The sequence below is a fragment of the Salmo salar genome, chromosome 12 (genome assembly GCF_965601325.2).
Source record: "Salmo salar chromosome 12, fSalSal1, whole genome shotgun sequence".
Taxonomy (NCBI): Eukaryota; Metazoa; Chordata; class Actinopteri; order Salmoniformes; family Salmonidae; genus Salmo; species Salmo salar.
The window spans coordinates 12,982,323-13,002,391 of NC_138302.1; the positions used below are offsets into that span (position 1 = coordinate 12,982,323).

The window sequence follows — 20,069 nt, forward strand, 5'->3', positions numbered from 1 at the left end:
CAACACACATCCAGGCTGTGTAAGGGCTATTTGACCAAGGAGAGTGATGGAGTGCTGCATCAGATGACCTGGCCTCCACAATCACCCAACCCCAACCCTATTGAGATGGTTTGGGATGAGCTGGACCGCAGAGTGAAGGAAAAGCAGCCAACAAGTGCTCAGCATATGTGGTAACTCCTTCAAGACTGTTGGAAAAGCATTCCAGGTGAAGCTGTTTGAGAGAATGCCAAGAGTGTGGAAGCTGTCACCGAGACAAAGAACTTTGAATAATCTCATATATAAAATATATATTTTTTGGGTTACTACACGATTTCATGTGTCATTTCAGTTTTGATGTCTTCACTATTATTCTATAATGTAGAAAATAGTACAAATAAAACAAATAAAGAATGAGTAGGTGGGGGGGGATGCTATGCTTGGTTTTTAGTCAAATTAAACAAAATGAGGGTGAAACCAAAAATGTTTTGATGTTATCTAAATATGAGATTCACCAGCAAAAAAATGAACATCTCTCTACCATTGGTGTCATGGATGGATAGGCTGTGGTTCCACTCTCAAAATCAATTGTGAAGACCTGCTGTTTGTGGGTCTGAAACGTTCCTTTTAGCGCTGTATGAAACTGTCAATTTTGCGTGTTAAGGACACGCCTCAAATATTGCCACCCCTCCCACCTCAGCACAAGTGAGCTGATGTTAGACACGTACATTGCTGAACCTGGCCTTAGGGCTGGAAAATGCCAGCGCTCATGTTTTTACATGAGGAAATTCCAAACTAACATGTGTTTGACACTTGGGCCTCCTAATCGCCAGCTGAAAACAGGCCCAGCATGTTAAAGCCCCGAAGCAGTATTTTAAAATCATCACTGTGTCTAATAAATCACTATGTTTTTATTTCATGAAAATAACTTCAAATATATTTGTTATCATTGATTTCCCTGAGCCTCCTTTTGCCATTGAAATGCTCAGTCTGATCTTGTGGGCATGTTGATAGAAATTAAAATATATTTACATACACAGCCCTGATTGGTGGACAGAGCCTACCACACTAACCCCTTCAAAGTAGGAGGATACAAGTGCAAATAAAAGATGACTGGTCATTCAGATCAGATTGTGATGTCATGATCTGGGCCAAAAACTCCATCCCACCTGAACAGGCTGAAATTCCAGGAATTATATTCAAAACAGGAACGTCACATTTTTAACTGCACTGCCCCTTCAAAATTAGTTGAAAACAAGTTACTCTTCAGAAAGAGGCACCAGATTGATGGAAAGAGTTCTGGAATCCCCTGTGGCTGTCAATGCACCAACCTCTCCATCGTACACAACTGAACTTACCTGGGTCAGTGCTACCATCTACTTCTTCCTCCTCTTCTGTGACTGCTCTCTCCTCCGCCTCCTCCTCTTTGAATGCTCTCTCCTCCTCCTCCTCCTCTTTGAATGCTCTCTCCTCCGCCTCCTCCTCTTTGAATGCTCTCTCCTCCGCCTCCTCCTCTTTGAATGCTCTCTCCTCCTCCTCCGCTTTAATCACTATCTCCTCTTCTTTGACTTCTCTCTCCTCCTCTTCCTCTTTGACTATCACATTGAGTTCCAGTGGTTGACTACAGTCCTCCAGCTTCACTAAGACCATCTCTGGACCCCACTGTGAGCTTATCTGTGCTGGAACACCACAGTAAGAACCCGGGGACTTGGGTTCAGACATGGAAGGCTATAGTAGGATTCAAAAGAGGCACAAACAAAATGTAAGGTGAGTTTCACAACTGGAACAGCTTAGTTGATAAAGGAATATAACTAAATATTCCAACCACTAGGAATCTACTAATACATTTAACTAGCCAGCATTGCTGTGGTAATCGTACAGCTAGCCTTAGCAATGTTGAGCTAGTTGGGTTAGCTTTGGCTCACTGACACCTTTCTCACTAGGATGAAACAATCTAGCTAGATAACCAAATTACCAGCAAGAAGTTATTTTGAAGCAACGGCGAACTAAAATAACATTTGATTTGTAATCTATAAATGACCAGTTAGCTAATGATTAGATACTGAAAGTAAATTAACTAGTTAGCTAGCCAGCCTTAGATAACGGCCACGCTAATTAGTCACGCTCACTTATTAGCGAAGGGTGCCAATATATTTATGACATCTTGAAGATGGACAATTCACATTGCTGTCTTAATGACGAATAACGTTATCATTCACAACAGTGTCTTGAAGATAAACACATTTGCTTGGTAGGATAGATAGTTAGCTTGGGTAGCCATTTTACTGGCTAGCTAACGTTAGCACAAATGGCTATTGTTTACACATGATCTGGTGGACAAATAATCAACTCCTAATGTTTACATATGGAAACGTTTCAGAATATGTTAGAAATCTTGATTTTACCATCACACTTGACATTGAACTGGCAGCTGTTGTTGTTCTAGATAGCGTAACTCCTTCTTCTTTGGTGGAGTTTAACGGCGGTTGGCATCCAATATAATGTTGCATTACCGCCACCAACTGGACTGGAGAATATAGCCATTATACTTTGTGATAGAAAAATACAAATTACCCTGCCAACTATTGTTGATGTTAATGTTTTGATGTTGTTAATGTTTTGATATTCTCCGTATCCATAGCCAGAATGATTTTGCAGTGCATGGTGATCGAAAAGATGGCCTGTTATATTCAGAGGTTTAGGGAGGGTGAAGTCTGGGAATCCAACATTTTTTTTAATTATACAGATGATTAACAAAACATGCACACGACAGTATTCATACCTTGGTTTTGTGGTGAATGTGAATGAAAACGGTTTTGATAATGGTTTTCATACACATGCCTTGTCCATTATGTAGAGGCCTATGGGATATTCAGTGAAGAGGTAAGGGAAGAGGATGGTACATGTGATCTGCATAACATACCAATACCAATTGACATAACTTTGTATGCCTCCTCGTCTGTATACCTGCAGACACAGACACAAAACTGAGCAGTTCAGTCATCTGCACCCAATACAGCTAGCCTTCAACATATTCTTATAGCCTACATATTCTTACCGCTTTGTTGATTGATATCCATTGAATTGTCTCCATTTTCGGCTTTAGAAAGATTTGCACAAGTATAAAAAGATATTTAGCTAATTTCCTCAAATTATTTCTGATTTTGAAATTGTTTTAATTATGTGTATTTAGGTTACATTGTATGCTAGCTGTCCAACTGGAGTTAGCATGCTAGAATCCCTGCTATTTATGACCAAATACTGCAAAAATGTAATTCTCACCACAGGTCATTGCCACCACATAATGAACTGTGATGGTAAGGACAGAATGTGGTGGTAATGACAAAATGCATTAGTTCATACATTTTGACTTACGTAACAAGAGTATTTCCCAGGACATACAGTAGACATATCTGATATTGGCAGAAAGCTTAAATTCTTGTTAATCTAACTGCACTGTCCAATTTACAGTAGCTATTACAGCGAAATAATACCATGCTATTGTTTGGAGAGTGCACAGTTATGAACTTGAAAAGTTATTAATAAACCAATTAGGCACATTTGGGCAGTCTTGATACAACATTTTGAACAGAAATACAATGGAACAGTCTAAAGCTTTGCACATGCACTGCTGCCATCTAGTGGCCAAAATTCTAATTGCGCCGGGGATGGAATAATACATTATGGTCTTTCTCTTGCATTTCAAAGATGATGGTACAAAGAAAATACAAAAAAACGCGTTTTTTTCTTTGTATTGTCTTTTACCAGATCTAATGTGTTATATTCTCCTACATTCATTTCACATTTCCACAAACTTCAAAGTGTTTCCTTTCAAATGGTATCAAGAATATGCATATCCTTGCTACAGGCAGTTAGATTTGGGAATGTCATTTTAGGCGAAAATTGAAAAAAAGGGGCGGATCCAGGACCTGAAAAGACAAACAAATTGCATATGATCATGGTTAAGTTGAAATTGAACACTTATTTGCTAAATAAGACCATTACATGTATTATGTTAGGATGATTAAGTGATTTTGATGTCTATTTATGTGACTTACAATGTTTCTATAAGATGCTCCCTAAATCAACTAAGGAGAAGACAAGGACATACACTGTATATACAAAAGTATGTGGACACCCCTTCAAATTAGTTGATCAAATTAGTGGATATGGCTATTTCAGCCACACCAATTGCTGAAAGGTGTATAAAATCTAGCACACAGCCATGCAATCTCTATAGACAAACATTGGCAGTATTGGTCCATACTGAAGAGCTCAGTGACTTTCAACGTGGCACAGCCATAGGATGCCACCTTTCCAGCAAGTCAGTTCGTCAAATTTCTGCTCTGCTTGAGCTGCCCCGGTCAACTGTAAGTGCTGTTATTGTGAAGTGGAAACGTCTAGGAGCAACAACAGCTCATCCCTGAAGTGGTAGGCCACACAAGCTCACAGAACGGAACCGCTGATTGCTGAAGCATGTAGTGCATAACAATTGTCTGTCCTACGTTGTAACACTCACTACCGAGTTCCAAACTGCCTCTGGAAGCAACATCAGCAAAATAACTTCGTCGGGAGCTTCATGAAATGGGTTTCCATGGCTGAGCAGCTGCACACAAGCCTACATACAGTGGTAGACTACACACTTCAATGCAAAATATCAACTGTCTGTTCACCTATTAAACTCTACTGTATGTTATAAACCGAGCGCCCTTTCGGATGCATAAAGCAAAAACTAGAAATTATAATAGTCTATCTAATAGGTCCAATTAGATGAGAGATGTGTATGGTAATTTGTTGTATGGCTACTTCGGGAATATGACCTCATGGCCAGAAAAGGTGAGTAAATTATTCTGTAATGTTTATGATATATGTATAATGTATTATGTTTATAAATGAAATATTGTCTACTTGATACATTTGACATTACAGTATTCAGACGTAGCCTACAAACGTCAATGTAAAAGGTGAACTGTCTGTTTTACTGTTAAACTTCAGATCGGAGCTATATAGAGCTAAATACTTGAAATAGCTTATCTGTTTACTACTATTCTATTTACTACTGTGAAGTGGGTCCAATTAGAGATGGGACAAATGGTAGGTAGCCTATCCTAACTTGTTGTAGGCCTATAGGCTATTTTGCGAGTATGAAACCATGACAACCAGTGAAGATGAGGAATGTATTCTTCAGTGGTCATGGAAATTAAATAAACAATAGGAAGTAGATGCCTATTTCTAATTATTTTAGAATGCAAAAATAAAATGTATAAATTTTCGCTCCTCTCACTAATTGCAAATGATCTCATCTACTTATTATATTTAGCTACCTGTTGGTTTTTTTTTGTTGTTGTTATGAATAAGAGTGTCATATATTCCCCATTTGCACAAGGCTACTAGGCTACTTTTGCCTTCTTGCAATGCAATACTTCAACCACTGGTAACTGTGTGTACGGATGGTTTGCAGGAAGTAAAGCACATTCTCATGCCAAGTTGTGTTTTTATAAATTCAAACTTTTGTTGTAATTTCCTCTCTCTCCAAATGGGGGAGCTGTGGGCTGACCTGGTACCCAGTGTGACCAGTCTCCTGGAGGGGTTCCTCCTGTAGTACCCTCTCCCCTCCCTCCAGACCCCCACCTAGCCCCAGGGTTCTCTCCAGCCCCTGACCCACCTCCACCCCCAGCCATGGAGCTGCAAGGACCACAGGAGTGTTCTTCCCATGACCAACAGACACACTCAAACACATTCTCCTCATAACTGACAGTTGGAACACAACTATGGTCCGGTCCAGAAACTAACTTCAACTAAACCCCATTGAGATATTGGTGTTTGTAGATCTGAAGGAGCTGGGAAGGTTAAACACTTGTAATTGTCTTATTCAACAAACTCCTTCATTTCAGCAAAGCTTTATTGTAGTCCAGGACTAAAAAAGCTAAATGAATACTGTTCAGTTCAGGATTAGGTTTCATCTGTGTTTGGTAAACCACCTTTCAAATTAGTCAAGTTTGTCAGGCATGTGTCTTTGATAGGTTTAAATGCCGTATGCAGCTTTGTGTGTTCTGTACATTTTAGTCTTGCATTATATACTAACGTAATCTTGTCCACCAGCCAGAATATACAGAGGATCAACAACATTGCATTCACTCCACATTACTGGCCTGTATGACAAAGTGAAAAGAAGGAAGCCTGTGTAAAAAAAAAATCCACTCAAAATCATCAATTCCATTTGCAACAAGTAATACTGCAGGTCAAAAAGGTAATTTGTTTGCCATGTCTTGCAGACTTGGGTTAAATCCAATCCACAACACAGAGTGAAAGTATTGTGATGGCAGCATCATGTTATGGGTATGCTTGTCACTGGCAGGGACTGGGGAGTTTGTCAGGATAAAAATAAATATGAAAGGAGCAAAGTTCTGAAAAAAGTTTGAATATTGTTGTTAATCAATGATTCAAGGTCAAATAGGTGGTGCGTTTATTTGTCCTGTTTCACATATGTACAGCGTGTGGTGTGAAATAGATCTTTTTTTTTGCACATCCCACGCCGCCTGAGACACCCTGAAAGAGTGGGGTCACGGCCAGGGATAAACCATTATTGATTGCGACCCTGGAGCAATTACGGTTACATGTCTTGCTCTAGGACAGATTTTACACCTAGACAGTTCGGGATTTGAACTAGCAACCTTTCAGTAACTGGCCCAATGCCAGGCTACCTGTCGCCCAATATATCCCAACCAAATATATTAAGCTTGAGCCATTTTTACAAAAACGATGGATATATGTTGCCCTTAGAGTTGTGCAAAGTCATTAGAATCGTATGCAAAATGATTCACAGCTGTAATGGCTGCCAAATATGCTTCCACCCAGTATGAACTCTTACGTTTGAAGACAAGACGCAATCAAGACATCTTTCTTTTCATTAATTTGGAAAATATTCTATAATTTCGTTATTTTATGTAAAACGCAATTAAAAGGTGTATTACATTACTGTTATGTTTTTAATGCTTCTTAGTTCTGGGTTTATGTATCATTCAGGATACACAACTGTTGATTATCACCACTTTACCTCCATTAAAATCCATTAAAGTAGTAACTGTTGTTATTTTTACTGAAATACAAAGTGTAACTTGTCATGGTACCTCATTATGGACTAAATTAATAATCTTCCTGTGACACCCTAATATAAAAAATACATAACTATTTTAAAAATATATTTGAAAGTGAGATATCATTTGAAAGCTACAGGCCTTGTCATTTTAGAAATCGAACTCAAATTTTACTGCTGCAATGTCATAAGAATCCACCCCCATAAAGGCCATACATCATGTGCTATTGACATGTGCTATGGTTCACCTGGTGTTTTACTATTTTATTTAGTCATTGTATTCACAGGAATGTCCCTGTATTGACACTTAATATTGGTATTATTGTTGCAATAACAAGTTAATTAAAAAAACACCAAGACCAAGATATGTCATGTGATCTCCTACTGCCATCTAGTGGACAAACTGGGAATCAGACAGAGGATACATTTACATCAATGGATAAGTAGAGACTTCAGCTTTTTCCTCGTCTGTATATCATTCCTGTTAGACGTTGCACAAGCCCTGCACTTTTCAAATGGCTGTGTTTCAAGGGGAATTTGCACATGCTTAGAGTGCCACCATTAGGTCAAATAATATTTTTTTAATTCCTTTTGGAACACTAATTGATGACATATTTGATCTATCTCAAACCTAGACTTTCAAACATCTTAATATCTGCTGTATTTCGGGCTCTTTATCTGAATTCCACAGATCTTACTTTTCTAATGTGTTTGTAGGACAGAAATGTACTTTATGAGGGTAGTGTACAATATTAAGCGTTGGTTAGAAAGTGCCTTCAGAAGTGGTTAGAGGTTAACAGGTTAAGAAGGAAGTTTATACCCCAGAGAGCAGTGGAGGCTCCTCAGAGGAGGAAGGGGAAGAGCCACCTCAGTGAATTTCATAAAAATCTAAATAATGAATCATTATAGGTAAATCTATACCAAATATATTCACGTCACCAAATAATTGATTAAAACACTGTTTTGCAGTGAAGGTCGACAGTAGCCTCAACAGCACTCTGTAGGGTAGCACCATGTGTAGCCAGAGGACAGCTAGCTTCCGTCCTCCTCTGGGTACATTGACTTCAATACAAAACCTAGGAGGCTCATGGTTCTCACCCCCTTCTGTAGACTTACACAGTAATTATGACACCGTCTGGAGGATGTCCTCCAACATATCGGAGCTCTTGCAGCATGTATTGACATGTTGTTCATCCAATGAAAGGATCAGAGAATTAATCCAGTACTGAAAGCATAAGCTACAGCTAGCTAGCACTGCAGTGCATAAAATGTGGTGAGTAGTTGACTCAAAGAGAGAGAAAGACAATATTTGAACAGTTTTGAACAAATGAATTTATTTAAAAATAAAGGAGAAGTGAGCGAGAGGGAGAGCTAGCTATATCTGGTTGTATTTTTATTTTACTTTCACTTCGACCTGTCCACCGATGTTTTAAACTTTCATTCATAGGCCAGGTTGTAGCAACCTCATGATGGGTAGAGGGAAAATTTGAGTATCATGTATTAGCTTAAAGCAATCAATGTTACATTGATCTGGGAGAATGGAATATGAATGACTGTCATCCAACATGCTGTAATAGAAATAAAGCCATGATCGATTTGGAGGTGGAGGGTCCGTCATGGTCTGGGGCGGTGTGTCACAGCATCATCGGACTGAGCTTGTTGTCATTGTAGGCAATCTCAACGCTGTGCATTACAGGGAAGAAATCCTCATGTGGTACCCTTCCTGCAGGCTCATCTTGACATGACCCTCCAGCATGACAATGCCACCAGCCATACTGCTCGTTCTGTGCATGATTTCCTGCAAGACAGGAATGTCAGTGTTCTGCCATGGCCAGCAAAGAGCTCAGATCTCAATCCCATTGAGTACGTCTGGGACCTGTTGGATCAGAGGGTGAGGGCTAGGGCCATTCCCCCCAGAAATGTCTGGGAACTTGCAGGTGCCTTGGTGGAAGAGTGGGGTAACATCTCACAGCAAGAACTGGCAAATCTGGTGCAGTCCATGAGGAGGAGATGCACTGCGGTACTTAATGCAGCTGGTGGCCACACCAGATACTGACTGATACTTTTGATTTTGACTCTCCTTTTTTCAGGGAAACAGTATTCAATTTCTGTTACTCACATTTCTGTGGAACTTGTTCAGTTTATGTCTCAGTTGTTGTATCTTATGTTCATACAAATATTTACACATGTTATATTTGCTGAAAATAAACGCAGTTGACAGTGAGAGGACGTTTCTTTTTTTTGCAGAGTTTACTTACAGTACAGCCTACCTGTAAAGCACCAGAAATATTTAGGATCTCCCTTTTTACCCCATGTGCATCTTCAATAATTATCTTCTCGTTACTTGCTTTGTACCATATGCATCTTCAATGGTTCTCTTGCCGCTACGTCGTATACATTTAAATAACACCCCATATTCAAAAACACTTTGTGTTATTTGTAGTGGCTGCAGACCACATAGACACTTCTTATGAATGCCTACAGACAGCTGTCAACGGGGCTTTCCATAGTAGTTACGCCCTCACTCTCGTCTTCTCATGACTAGTGAATAGCTTTCTCTCTACAAGACTATGGGTACCTTTGTATGCGTTACTCGCCTTCATTTTATTTGTTATCATTTATTTTTATACAGATTAGTTTAAATTCACTTACTGAAATTCAGAAGACATGTCCCTCAGAGGTTTGAGGATCAGGTATCTTCCCCCGGGCAGCTCTCAGTAAAAGTCTGGTCTGGGCGGGTCCACGTAATCTTTGGTCAGACGGGAAATTCCCTTACACTTCCCACTAGGGAACGCGACACCGGTGTCTCCCTCGCAGAGCTTCACTAGGATGCTCCACAGGTGGGATCACTGATCCAGTTTGTGATGCCAAATTGTGTTGGAAATTCAAGACTGGGAAACTCAGTCAATATTAAATGAATCACCCTTCATTGTCAGCAAGCTGGAGAGGTCACAGTCAAACTTAGATGCATAAGTACTGGTCTGAAGTGAGCTCTAAAAGACCCTTCCTTACATAAAGCCGTACAGTAGTGGCCAAAAGTTTTGAGAATGACACAAATATTAATTTTCACAAAGTCTGCTGCCTCAGTTTGTATGATGGCAATTTGCATATACTCCAGAATGTTATGAAGAGTGATCAGATGAATTGCAATTAATTGCAAAGTCCCTCTTTGCCATGCAAATGAACTGAATCCCCAAAAAACATTTCCACTGCATTTCAGCCCTGCCACAAAAGGACCAGCTGACATCATGTCAGTGATTCTCTTGTTAACACAGTGTTGACGAGGACTAGGCTGGAGATCACTCTGTCATGCTGATTGAGTTTGAAGAACAGACTGGAAGCTTCAAAAGGAGGGTGGTGCTTGGAATCATTGTTCTTCCTCTGTCAGCCATGGTTACCTGCAAGGAAACACGTGCCGTCATCATTGCTTTTCACAAAAAGGGCTTCACAGGCAAGGATATTGCTGCCAGTAAGATTGCACCTAAATCAACCATTTATCGAATCATCAAGAACTTCAAGGAGAGCGGTTCAATTGTTGTGAACAAGGTTTCAGGGCGCCCAAGAAAGTCCAGCAGCGCCAGGACCGTCTCCTAAAGTTGATTTAGCTGCGGGATCGGGGCACCACCAGTACAGAGCTTGCTCAGGAATGGCAGCAGGCAGGTGTGAGTGCATCTGCACGCACAGTGAGGCGAAGACTTTTGGAGGATGGCCTGGCATCAAGAAGGGCAGCAATGAAGCCACTTCTCTCCAAAAAAATCATCAGGGACAGACTGATATTCTGCAAAAGGTACAGGGATTGGAGTGCTGGGGACTGGGGTAAAGTCATTTTCTCTGATGAATCCCCTTTCCGATTGTTTGGGGCATCCGGAAAAAAGCTTGTCCGGAGAAGACAAGGTGAGCGCTACCAGTCCTGTGTCATGCCAACAGTAAAGCATCCTGAGACCATTCATGTGTGGGGTTGCTTCTCAGCCAAGGGAGTGGGCTCACTCACAATTTTGGTTTGGTGATGAACAATGCCTTTTCTAGCATGATGGAGCACCTTGCCATAAGGCAAAAGTGATAACTAAGTGGCTCGGGAAACAAAACATTGATATTTTGGGTCCATGGCCAGGAAACTCCCCAGACCTTAATCCCATTGAGAACTTGTGGTCAAAACTCAAGAGGTGGGTGGACAAACAAAAACCCACAAGTTCTGACAAACTCCAAGCATTGATTATGCAAGAATGGGCTGCCATCAGTCAGGATGTGTGTGGGGGGGGGGGGGGGGGGGGGGGGGGGGGGGTCATGGGGGTCATGACACCCCCCCATATCTTTACCATGCACAGGCAGGAACCAAGGATTGTTAATGACACCAAAGACAAGATTAACATTTAAGGCTCTCTCTTCACACAATACAATTTCCTTCACACCTTCAACCCTCCATAATAAAGTGAGACAGGAGACTGAGCCTACAATATGTTTATTAATTTTTGTTTATTTTCTGCCATTTATGTTGCATATATTTTTGGTGACTAAATAAACATTTATTTTTTAAACTTGAAAAGAAAAAAAAGAGCGATTATAGATATAGATTATAGATATAGATTATATTCCAACTAGAAGATATTAGCTCTGGATTCCACCACGAAATACAACTTCACTGAATAGTCCATTGTGGCAGCGTCCTCTAGAAAATGATCTGGATGTTCTCTGCTGAAGGTCTGTATAGAAGTATTGCATTCCCAAACAGACAGCTGTTTAGTGGAAATACTGACAATGACAAACCATGTCCCCTAATCACCAATAAAATAAATACATTTTCTTTAAAACTGCCTTTTCTCTGCAGTCCTTTTTGGTGATGCCTGAAATAGTGATATGTTCAAATTAACCCCTAATCATGATACCAGCTTTATTTCAAAAAACAATATTCAAACTCAAGAACTTGGTAAGGATTCTCTCCAGTGCGAGTTAGCTGGTGTTTCTTTAGGTCTCCTAGGCAACCGAACCTTTTCCTCACACAGAGCAGAGGTACGGCTTCTCTACTGTGCCAGTGAAAAGGTAGGTCTTCACATTTGATGACTGACTGAAGTGTTGTGGAAATTCTTACACTGGGACACTCAAAGTCAATATTAAATGAATCACCCTTTATTGTCAGCAAGCTGGAGAGGTCACAGTCAAACTTAGATGCATAAGTACCAGTTCATGACATCAAAGATAAGATGCACAAAGAACATTTCATTCATTACAGAACCTTTCCACAGCTGGTGTTTTTTGGGGGAAATATAAACTGGTGAAACTACCCCCACATTGATAGTAGAGTTAAGGCTTACGTGAGCAAACTGGTGTCTTCAGATTTCATGACCCAGCTTTTATCCTGTGTGAGTTCTCTGATGTTTCTTTAAAGCTGATGATTGACCGAAACTCTTCCCACAATGAGAGCAGCGGTAAGGCTTCTCTACTGTGTGGGATAGTTGGTGTCGCTTAAGGTTTCCTACCAGACTGAAACTCTTCCCACACTGAGAGCAGATGTGGGGCTTATCTCCTGTGTGAGTTATCTGATGAGTCTTCAGAGTTGATGAATGACTGAAACTCTTCCCACACTGACGGCAGTGGAACGGCTTCTCTCCTGTGTGAGTTATCTGGTGTGTCTTCAGAGTTGATGACTGACTGAAACTGTTCCCACACTGGGAGCAGTGGAATGACTTTTTCCCTGTGTGAATCAGCTGGTGTTTCTTTTGGAAATATAAACTGGTGAAACTATCCCCACAATGAGAGCAGTGGTAAGGCTTCTCTCCTGTGTGAGTTAGCTGGTGTGCCTTCATTTCACATAACCTGCTGAAACTCTTCCCGCATTGAGAGCAGAGGTAAGGCTTCTCTCCTGTGTGAGTCAGCTGGTGTTTTTTCAGAGTTGATAACTGACTGAAACTCTTCCCACATCGGGAGCAGTGGTAAGGCTTCTCTCCTGTGTGGGTTCTCTGGTGTGACTTTAAGTCTCTTGGATGTCTGAAATCCTTCCCACACTGAGAGCAGTGGTATGGCTTCTCTCCTGTGTGAATTAACTGGTGTGCATTTAGGTTGGCTAACTGACGGAAACTCTTCCCACAATGAGAGCAGAGGTAAGGCTTCTCTCCTGTGTGAGTTAGGTGGTGTTTTCTCAGAGTTGATAACTGACTGAAACTCTTTCCACATTGGGAGCAATGGTAAGGCTTCTCTCCTGTGTGAGTTCTCTGGTGTGTCTTTAGTTGATCCGAATGACTGCATCCCTTTCCACAAACAGAGCAGTGGTATGGCTTCTCTCCTGTGTGAGTTATCTGGTGCGTCTTGAGTTTGCTTGGTGTTTCACATATCTTCTCACATTGACCACACGGGTATGTCATAATCCTTTTTTGAGTCTGTTTTGATTTGAGGTGAGTTGGACAAATAAAGCTGCCTCTGCAATCTGAGCAGGGGTGGGGTCTACAAGTGTGCCTTCTTAACTCCTCTGGCTCATAGAAACTAGTGAAACAGCCCATGCAGTGATGTTTCTGTCTTGAGTTCCTGTGTTGTTTATGGTTTCCTGATGCTGTGGAACTGTGCTCACTGTCTGAACCTGGGTTGGAGATCTCTCCTGTGGGAATATGAACAGATATGGGGTTAGAGTCAGGAACAGCATTGAAATGGTCTTTGAAATACTTGTTTAAAGGCCTAATGCAGATGTTTTTATATCAATATCAAACTGGGTAACAATTAAGTACCTTACTTTAATACACTGAACAAAAACAAAACAGAAGAAGCAATAATTTTCTAAATTATACTCAAAAGGAAAATCAGTAGATTTAGGCCCTAATCTTTGGATTTCACAACTGGAAATACAGATATGCATCTGTTGGTCACAGAAACCTTTAAAAAAAGGTAGGGGTGTGTATCAGAAAACCGGTCAGGTGTCTGGCGTGACCACCATTTGCCTCATGCAGAGCAACATCTCCTTCGCCTAGAGTTGATTAGGATGTTGATTGTGGCCTGTGGAATGTTGCCCCACTCCTCAATGGCTGTGCGAAGTTGCTGGATATTGGTGGGAACTTGAACAAGCTGTCATACACATCGATCCAGAGCATCCCAAACATGTTCAATGAGTGACATGTCTGGTGAGTATGCAGGCCATGGAAGAACTGGGACATTTTCAGCTTACAGGAATTGTGTACAGATCCTTGCGTCATGCATTATCATGCTGAAACGAGGTGACGGCGGTGGATGAATGGCACGACAACGGGCCTCAGGATCTCGTCATGGCATCTCTGTTCATTGAAATTGCCATCGATAAAATGCAATCGTTAATTGTCCGTAGCTTACGCCTGCCCACATCATAACCCCACCGCCATCATTACCACTCTGTTCACATGACGTCTAAAAAAAAACAGTATAATTCTAATCTAATTCTAATCAAAAATAGGCTGCCTAAATACAGTTACAGGCACCATAAATTGTTCCCTGTGCGTTTAATGCAGACAAGGCAACTTAGACTATGGAGGGTTTTACATAGAAACTTTTGACAAGAGCAGGATAAAGGTCCAATATAAAGAGACAGGAGGAATGTCCACTCACCGTTATACTGCTGTAATGTTATGTTTTATAAACATCCTTCAACCGTCTAACAGATCAAATTTGCACTTTTCCATAAATAGAAGGGAAAATTGCATTGGAGCCATCCATGTACGTTCTCACCCTGAACTCATGGATGCTGAATCTTTCTAATAAGTTTGGGGTTTTAATCAAATTAAACAAACAAACAAAAAATCTACTTGTTAAACCAACAACAATATTTCTAAATAGGATTGGGTCAGAAACATCAAGTCATAAATGGCTTCTCTGTGCACACGCCTAAATGTCTTTACACGCCTTTACACAATACTCGGCTGCTACCAATAGTTCATGGCATTATAGGAGGATGGAATAGTTTGGAGGAGCGCCCATGTCTTTGGTAATCGAAAAAGGGGCGCCATTTGAAAATGGGGCTGGATAACGTACTCAAAACGAGCAAAATGAAGTATGCTGGTATGTGAATTGTGAATACTGAAAAAACATTAAGGCAAATATTTCAAGGCTCTCTCAGTAGACCATTTAAAAGCCCTTTATTATTAGGCTACTGGGCTAATGGCCAGGATAAAAAGACACCTATGTGATGCTGCTAAACCAGACAGGACTAAGGAGTAGGGTAGGCTGTGTTTCTATATACGAGATTCACCGACACAAAATGAACATCTCTCTACCATGGGCACTGTGTGTCAAGGTCGGATAGGCTGTGGTTCCACTCTCAAAATCAACTGCATTACCTAGAAGACCTGCTGTTTGTGGGTCTGAAACGTTCCTTTTGGCACTGCATGAAACTGACATTTTTGCGTGTGTATTTAATGACACGCCTCAAATATTGCCACCCCTCCCACCTCAGCACAAGTGAGCTGATGTTAGACACGTACATTGCTGAACCTGGCGTTAGGGCTGGAAAATGTTCTTACATGAGGAAATTCAAAACTAAAGTGTTTGACACTTGGGCCTCCTAATCGCCAGCTTAAAACAGGCCCAGAACGTTAAAACCCCCATGCAGTAATTTCATTTTTTAAATGTTTTTATTTAACTAGTGTCATGAAGTTGGCCTGTGGGTAAGGTTTATGACCCCCCCATAAATACCTTTCTACCTTCCCTCTCTCTCTCTCGACTCTACTGAAGGACTCTTGAATAGCCTTTGTTAAACATAGAGAGTCTGGGAACATCAAACGGTGGGGGGAAAGGAACCATATTTCTGTAATCCAACCAGTGGAAAATATGCGTTGGTACTTAATGAATATGATGTCAGATCGGTTGTCATCTGAGACATTATGACTGATGACAGGACGACATAAACTGTATCTGGGAAAGTCTACACATTCTAGTTATCAGAGTCACATGGAATTGTTGTGCAATTTAAATGTGTAAATATGAAACTATTTGTGAAAAGATGAAATGTAATTTCAAATGAGAGAATTGGGTTTTCATAAGGTTAGAGCTCTGCTCAATCAGTGGCCCGCCCCTGTGAAGAGACATTGGTTATAAACTATGAAACACACCCTTCTCTCCCTCCTCTATATAAGCCCTTGACGAAAATGAAACCTCCTGTTCCGGGTACATTAGGGCGACGGTCCGATGTCAGAATGATTCAGATAAGTTGTTCCAGGTACATTAGGGCGACGGTCCGATGTCAGAATGATTCAGATAAGCTGTTCCGGGTACATTAGGGCGACGGTCCGATGTCAGAAGGATTCAGATAAGCAGTTCGGGTACATTAGGGCGACGGTCCGATGTCAGAATGATTCAGATAATAACTACAGAACTAAGCCAACCTCAGCGTGAGCTTTGGTTGCGAATGGTATGAACTTAAAACTCTTATTCACTACAGAAGTGATACCTCCTAGCCGTTGAGTTAGCAGCGACCGCTGTAAACGTGGACTAGGAAAGGACGGACGATGTATCCAGTCTAACACACAACGACGATACTAAAACGTATCCAATTTACCACCAGAGACATTCTTCCGAGGACAGGAAGATCTGTTGGCCAACACGGCCAGCATCTACGACCAACCTACTGAAGCGCAGCTCAGAGTAAATATTTATTGCATTTTCCTTTTCCAAATGTGCGGTAATTCAGAATGCATAAGATACTATTTACAATAGCATAGCTTTTCCCCTTTGTTCCTCAGTCTTCTCGCTCTTTCACTCAAACCCAACCCCCTTTCCTTTGTGTAACCAGCCGTCAAATCGGCTCCGTCCACCAGGGGCGTTTTCTGTATGACATAATTTGCATTCTGTGTATATGTAATTCTGTGTGATTAGTTAGGTATTTAGTAAATAAATAATTAAACCCAATTTTGTATTGCTGATTCAACTTGTTAGCCAGGGTTCGTGAAGATAACCAAGAATTTACAACTTTCAGATGAGACTGAAATAAGGTGACGATTAATATTGACTGCTATTGATGTAAAATATTACTAGGTCTTTCAGAGTTTATTCAGAAAATAACAGCTCTATAAATACTCTTTCGTGGTGCCCCGACTTTCTAGTTAATTACATTTACATGACTAGCTCAATCAGGTAATATTAATTACAGAGAAAGGATTTTATAGAATAGTATGTCATATCACTTAATCCGGCATAGCCAAAGACACGACACTAGGCAAGTCAGTTAAGAACAAGTTCTTATTTACAATGACGGCCTACCAGAAGGCAAAAGGCCTCCTGCGGGGATAGGGGCTGGGATATAAAAAAAAATATAGGACAAAATACACATCTAGACACTACATAAAGAGAGACCTAAGGCAACAACATAGCATGGCAGCGACACATGAAAACACAGCATGGTAGCAATACAACATGACAACATGGTAGCAACACAACAAGGCAGCAGCACAAAACATGGTACAAACATTATTGGGCACAGACAACAGCACAAAGGGCAAGAAGGTAGAGACAACAAAACATCACACGAAGCAGCCACAACTGTCAGTAAGAGTGCCCATGACCGAGTGTTTGAATGAAGAAATGGAGATAAAACAGTCCAGTTTGAGTGTTTGTTGCTGCTCGTTCCAGTCGCTAGATGCAGCAAACTGACAAGAGGAGTGTGCTTTGGGGACCTTTAATAGAATGTGACTAGCAGAACGGTGTTGTATGTGGAGGATGAGGGCTGCAGTAGGTATCTCAGATAAGGGGGAGTGAGGCCAAAGAGGGTTTTCTAAAGAAGCATCAACCAGTGCATCATGCGACAGGTATACAGAGATGACCCATTTGCAGAGTAGTATAGAGTGCAGTGATGTGTTTTATAAGGAGCATTGGTGGCCAGTCTGATGGCAGAATGGTTAAATCACTGTATGTCTAATACATCACTGTTTATTTCATGAAAATAACTTCCAATATATTTGTTATCATTGATTTCCCTGAGCCTCTTTTTGCCATTGAAACCCTCAGTCTGATCTTGTGGGCATGTTGATACAAATGTAAATATATTTACATACACTTCCCTAATTGGCAGATAGAGCCTACCCCGCTTACCCATTCAAAGTAGGAGGATACATATGCAAATAAAAGAACTGGTCATTAATATCAGATTGTGATGTCATGATCTGGGCCAAAAACTCCATCCCACCTGAACAGGCTGAAATTCCAGGAATTATATTCAAAACGATAACATGTTTTTAACTGCACTGCCCCTTTAAAACAAGGTGAAACCAAGTTACTCTTCAGAAAGAGCCACCCGATTGGTGTAAAGACTCAATAATAGTTGTGGAATCCCCTGTGGCTGTCAATGCACCAACCTCTCTCCATCCTACACAACTGAACTTACCTGGGTCAGTGTTACCATCTACTTCGTCCTCCTCTTCCCTGTTCTCCACTTCTGTGACTGCTCTCTCCTCCGCCTCCTCTTTGAATGCGCTCTCCTCCGCCTCATTTTTGAATGCTCTCTCCGCCGCCTCCGCCTCCTCCTCTTTGAGGGCCATCTCCGCCTCCTCCTCCTCTTTGAGGGCCATCTCCGCCTCCTCCTCCTCTTTGAGGGCCATCTCCGCCTCCTCCTCCTCTTTGAGGGCCATCTCCTCCTCCGCCTCCTCTTTGAGGGCCATCTCCGCCTCCGCCTCCTCTTTGAGGGCCATCTCCGCCTCCGCCTCCTCTTTGAGGGCCATCTCCGCCTCCGCCTCCTCTTTGAGGGCCATCTCCGCCTCCGCCTCCTCTTTGAGGGCCATCTCCGCCTCCGCCTCCTCTTTGAGGGCCATCTCCGCCTCCGCCTCCTCTTTGAGGGCCATCTCCGCCTCCGCCTCCTCTTTGAGGGCCATCTCCGCCTCCGCCTCCTCTTTGAGGGCCATCTCCGCCTCCCCCTCCTCTTTGAGGGCCATCTCCGCCTCCGCCTCCTCTTTGAGGGCCATCTCCGCCTCCGCCTCCTCTTTGAGGGCCATCTCCGCCTCCTCCTCCTCTTTGAGGGCCATCTCCGCCTCCTCCTCCTCTTTGAGGGCCATCTCCTCCTCCTCCTCCTCCTCTTTGAGGGCCATCCCCTCCTCTTTAATCTCTACCTCTTTTTTGACTTCTCTCTCCTCTTTGACTATCACATTGAGTTCCAATGGTTGACTACAGTCCTCCAGCTTCACTAAGACCATCTCTGGACCCCACTGTGAGCTTATCTGTGCTGGAACACCACAGTAAGAACCCGGGGACTTGGGTTCAGACATGGATGGCTGTAGTAGGATTCCATAGAGGCACAAACAAAAATGTAAGGTGAGTTTCACAAAATACTGGAACAGCTTAGCTAACAAAGACATATTCCATCCACTTGGAATATACATGTTGCTAGCTGGCATTGCTGTGGCGATGGTACAGCTAGCGTTGACAGTGTCGAGTTAGTTGGTTTAGCTTTAACTTGCAGACGAATTCAAATGTCACCTTTCTCACTAGGATGAAACGATCTAGCTAGATAGACATTTTACCAGCAAGAAGTTAGCTTGACGCAATCGCGAACCAAAATGTAATTTCATTTGTAATCTCTAAATGAACAGTTAGCTAATGATTAACGTTAACTTAATTTCAGTAGATATCTAAAGCTGGCTAACTAGCTAACTAGCCATGCTAACTTACTAGATAAGGGTTGCCAATAGATTTATGCCATTTTAAAGATGGACAATGCACATATCACATAGTTGACATTGCTGTTTTAATAACAAATAACGTTATCATTCACAACAAAGTCTTGAAGATAAACTTACTTGCTCGGTATGACAGATAGCTAGTTAGCTTGGCTAGCCGTTTTAATGGGTAACTTAGTAAGCAAGCTAACTAACGTTAGCTCAAATGGATATTGTTTACACACGATCTGGTGGACGTGGACAAATAATCCCACTACTAATGTTAACCTAAGGAACAATTACAGAATATGTTAGAAATCTTGATCTTACATTCACACTGGAATTGGCAGCTGTTGTTGTTGTTCTAGCTATCGAGCGTAACTTCTTCCGTGAGGGTTAACTTCTTC

The 20,069-nt window shown here is 41.6% G+C and overlaps 1 protein-coding gene across 2 annotated transcripts in view; it reads right to left on the reverse strand.

The window, feature by feature from the left end:
- The window catches only part of LOC106564212 (uncharacterized), a 30,668-nt gene extending 10,599 nt beyond the window's left edge, over window positions 1-20,069 (reverse strand). Inside the window, exons 1-3 of one of the 2 annotated variants that reach the window (XM_082958578.1) lie at window positions 19,993-20,069; window positions 18,399-19,278; window positions 11,513-13,658 (exon numbers count right to left, since the gene is read on the reverse strand). In XM_082958578.1, coding sequence (XP_082814704.1) covers window positions 12,421-13,658; window positions 18,399-19,272 — 2,112 coding nt within the window. In that variant the 5' untranslated portion in view covers window positions 19,273-19,278; window positions 19,993-20,069 and the 3' untranslated portion in view covers window positions 11,513-12,420. Of the gene's footprint in view, window positions 1-11,512; window positions 13,659-18,398; window positions 19,279-19,992 lie in introns of those variants that run through there. The other variant, XM_045690702.2, reaches the window with a different exon arrangement.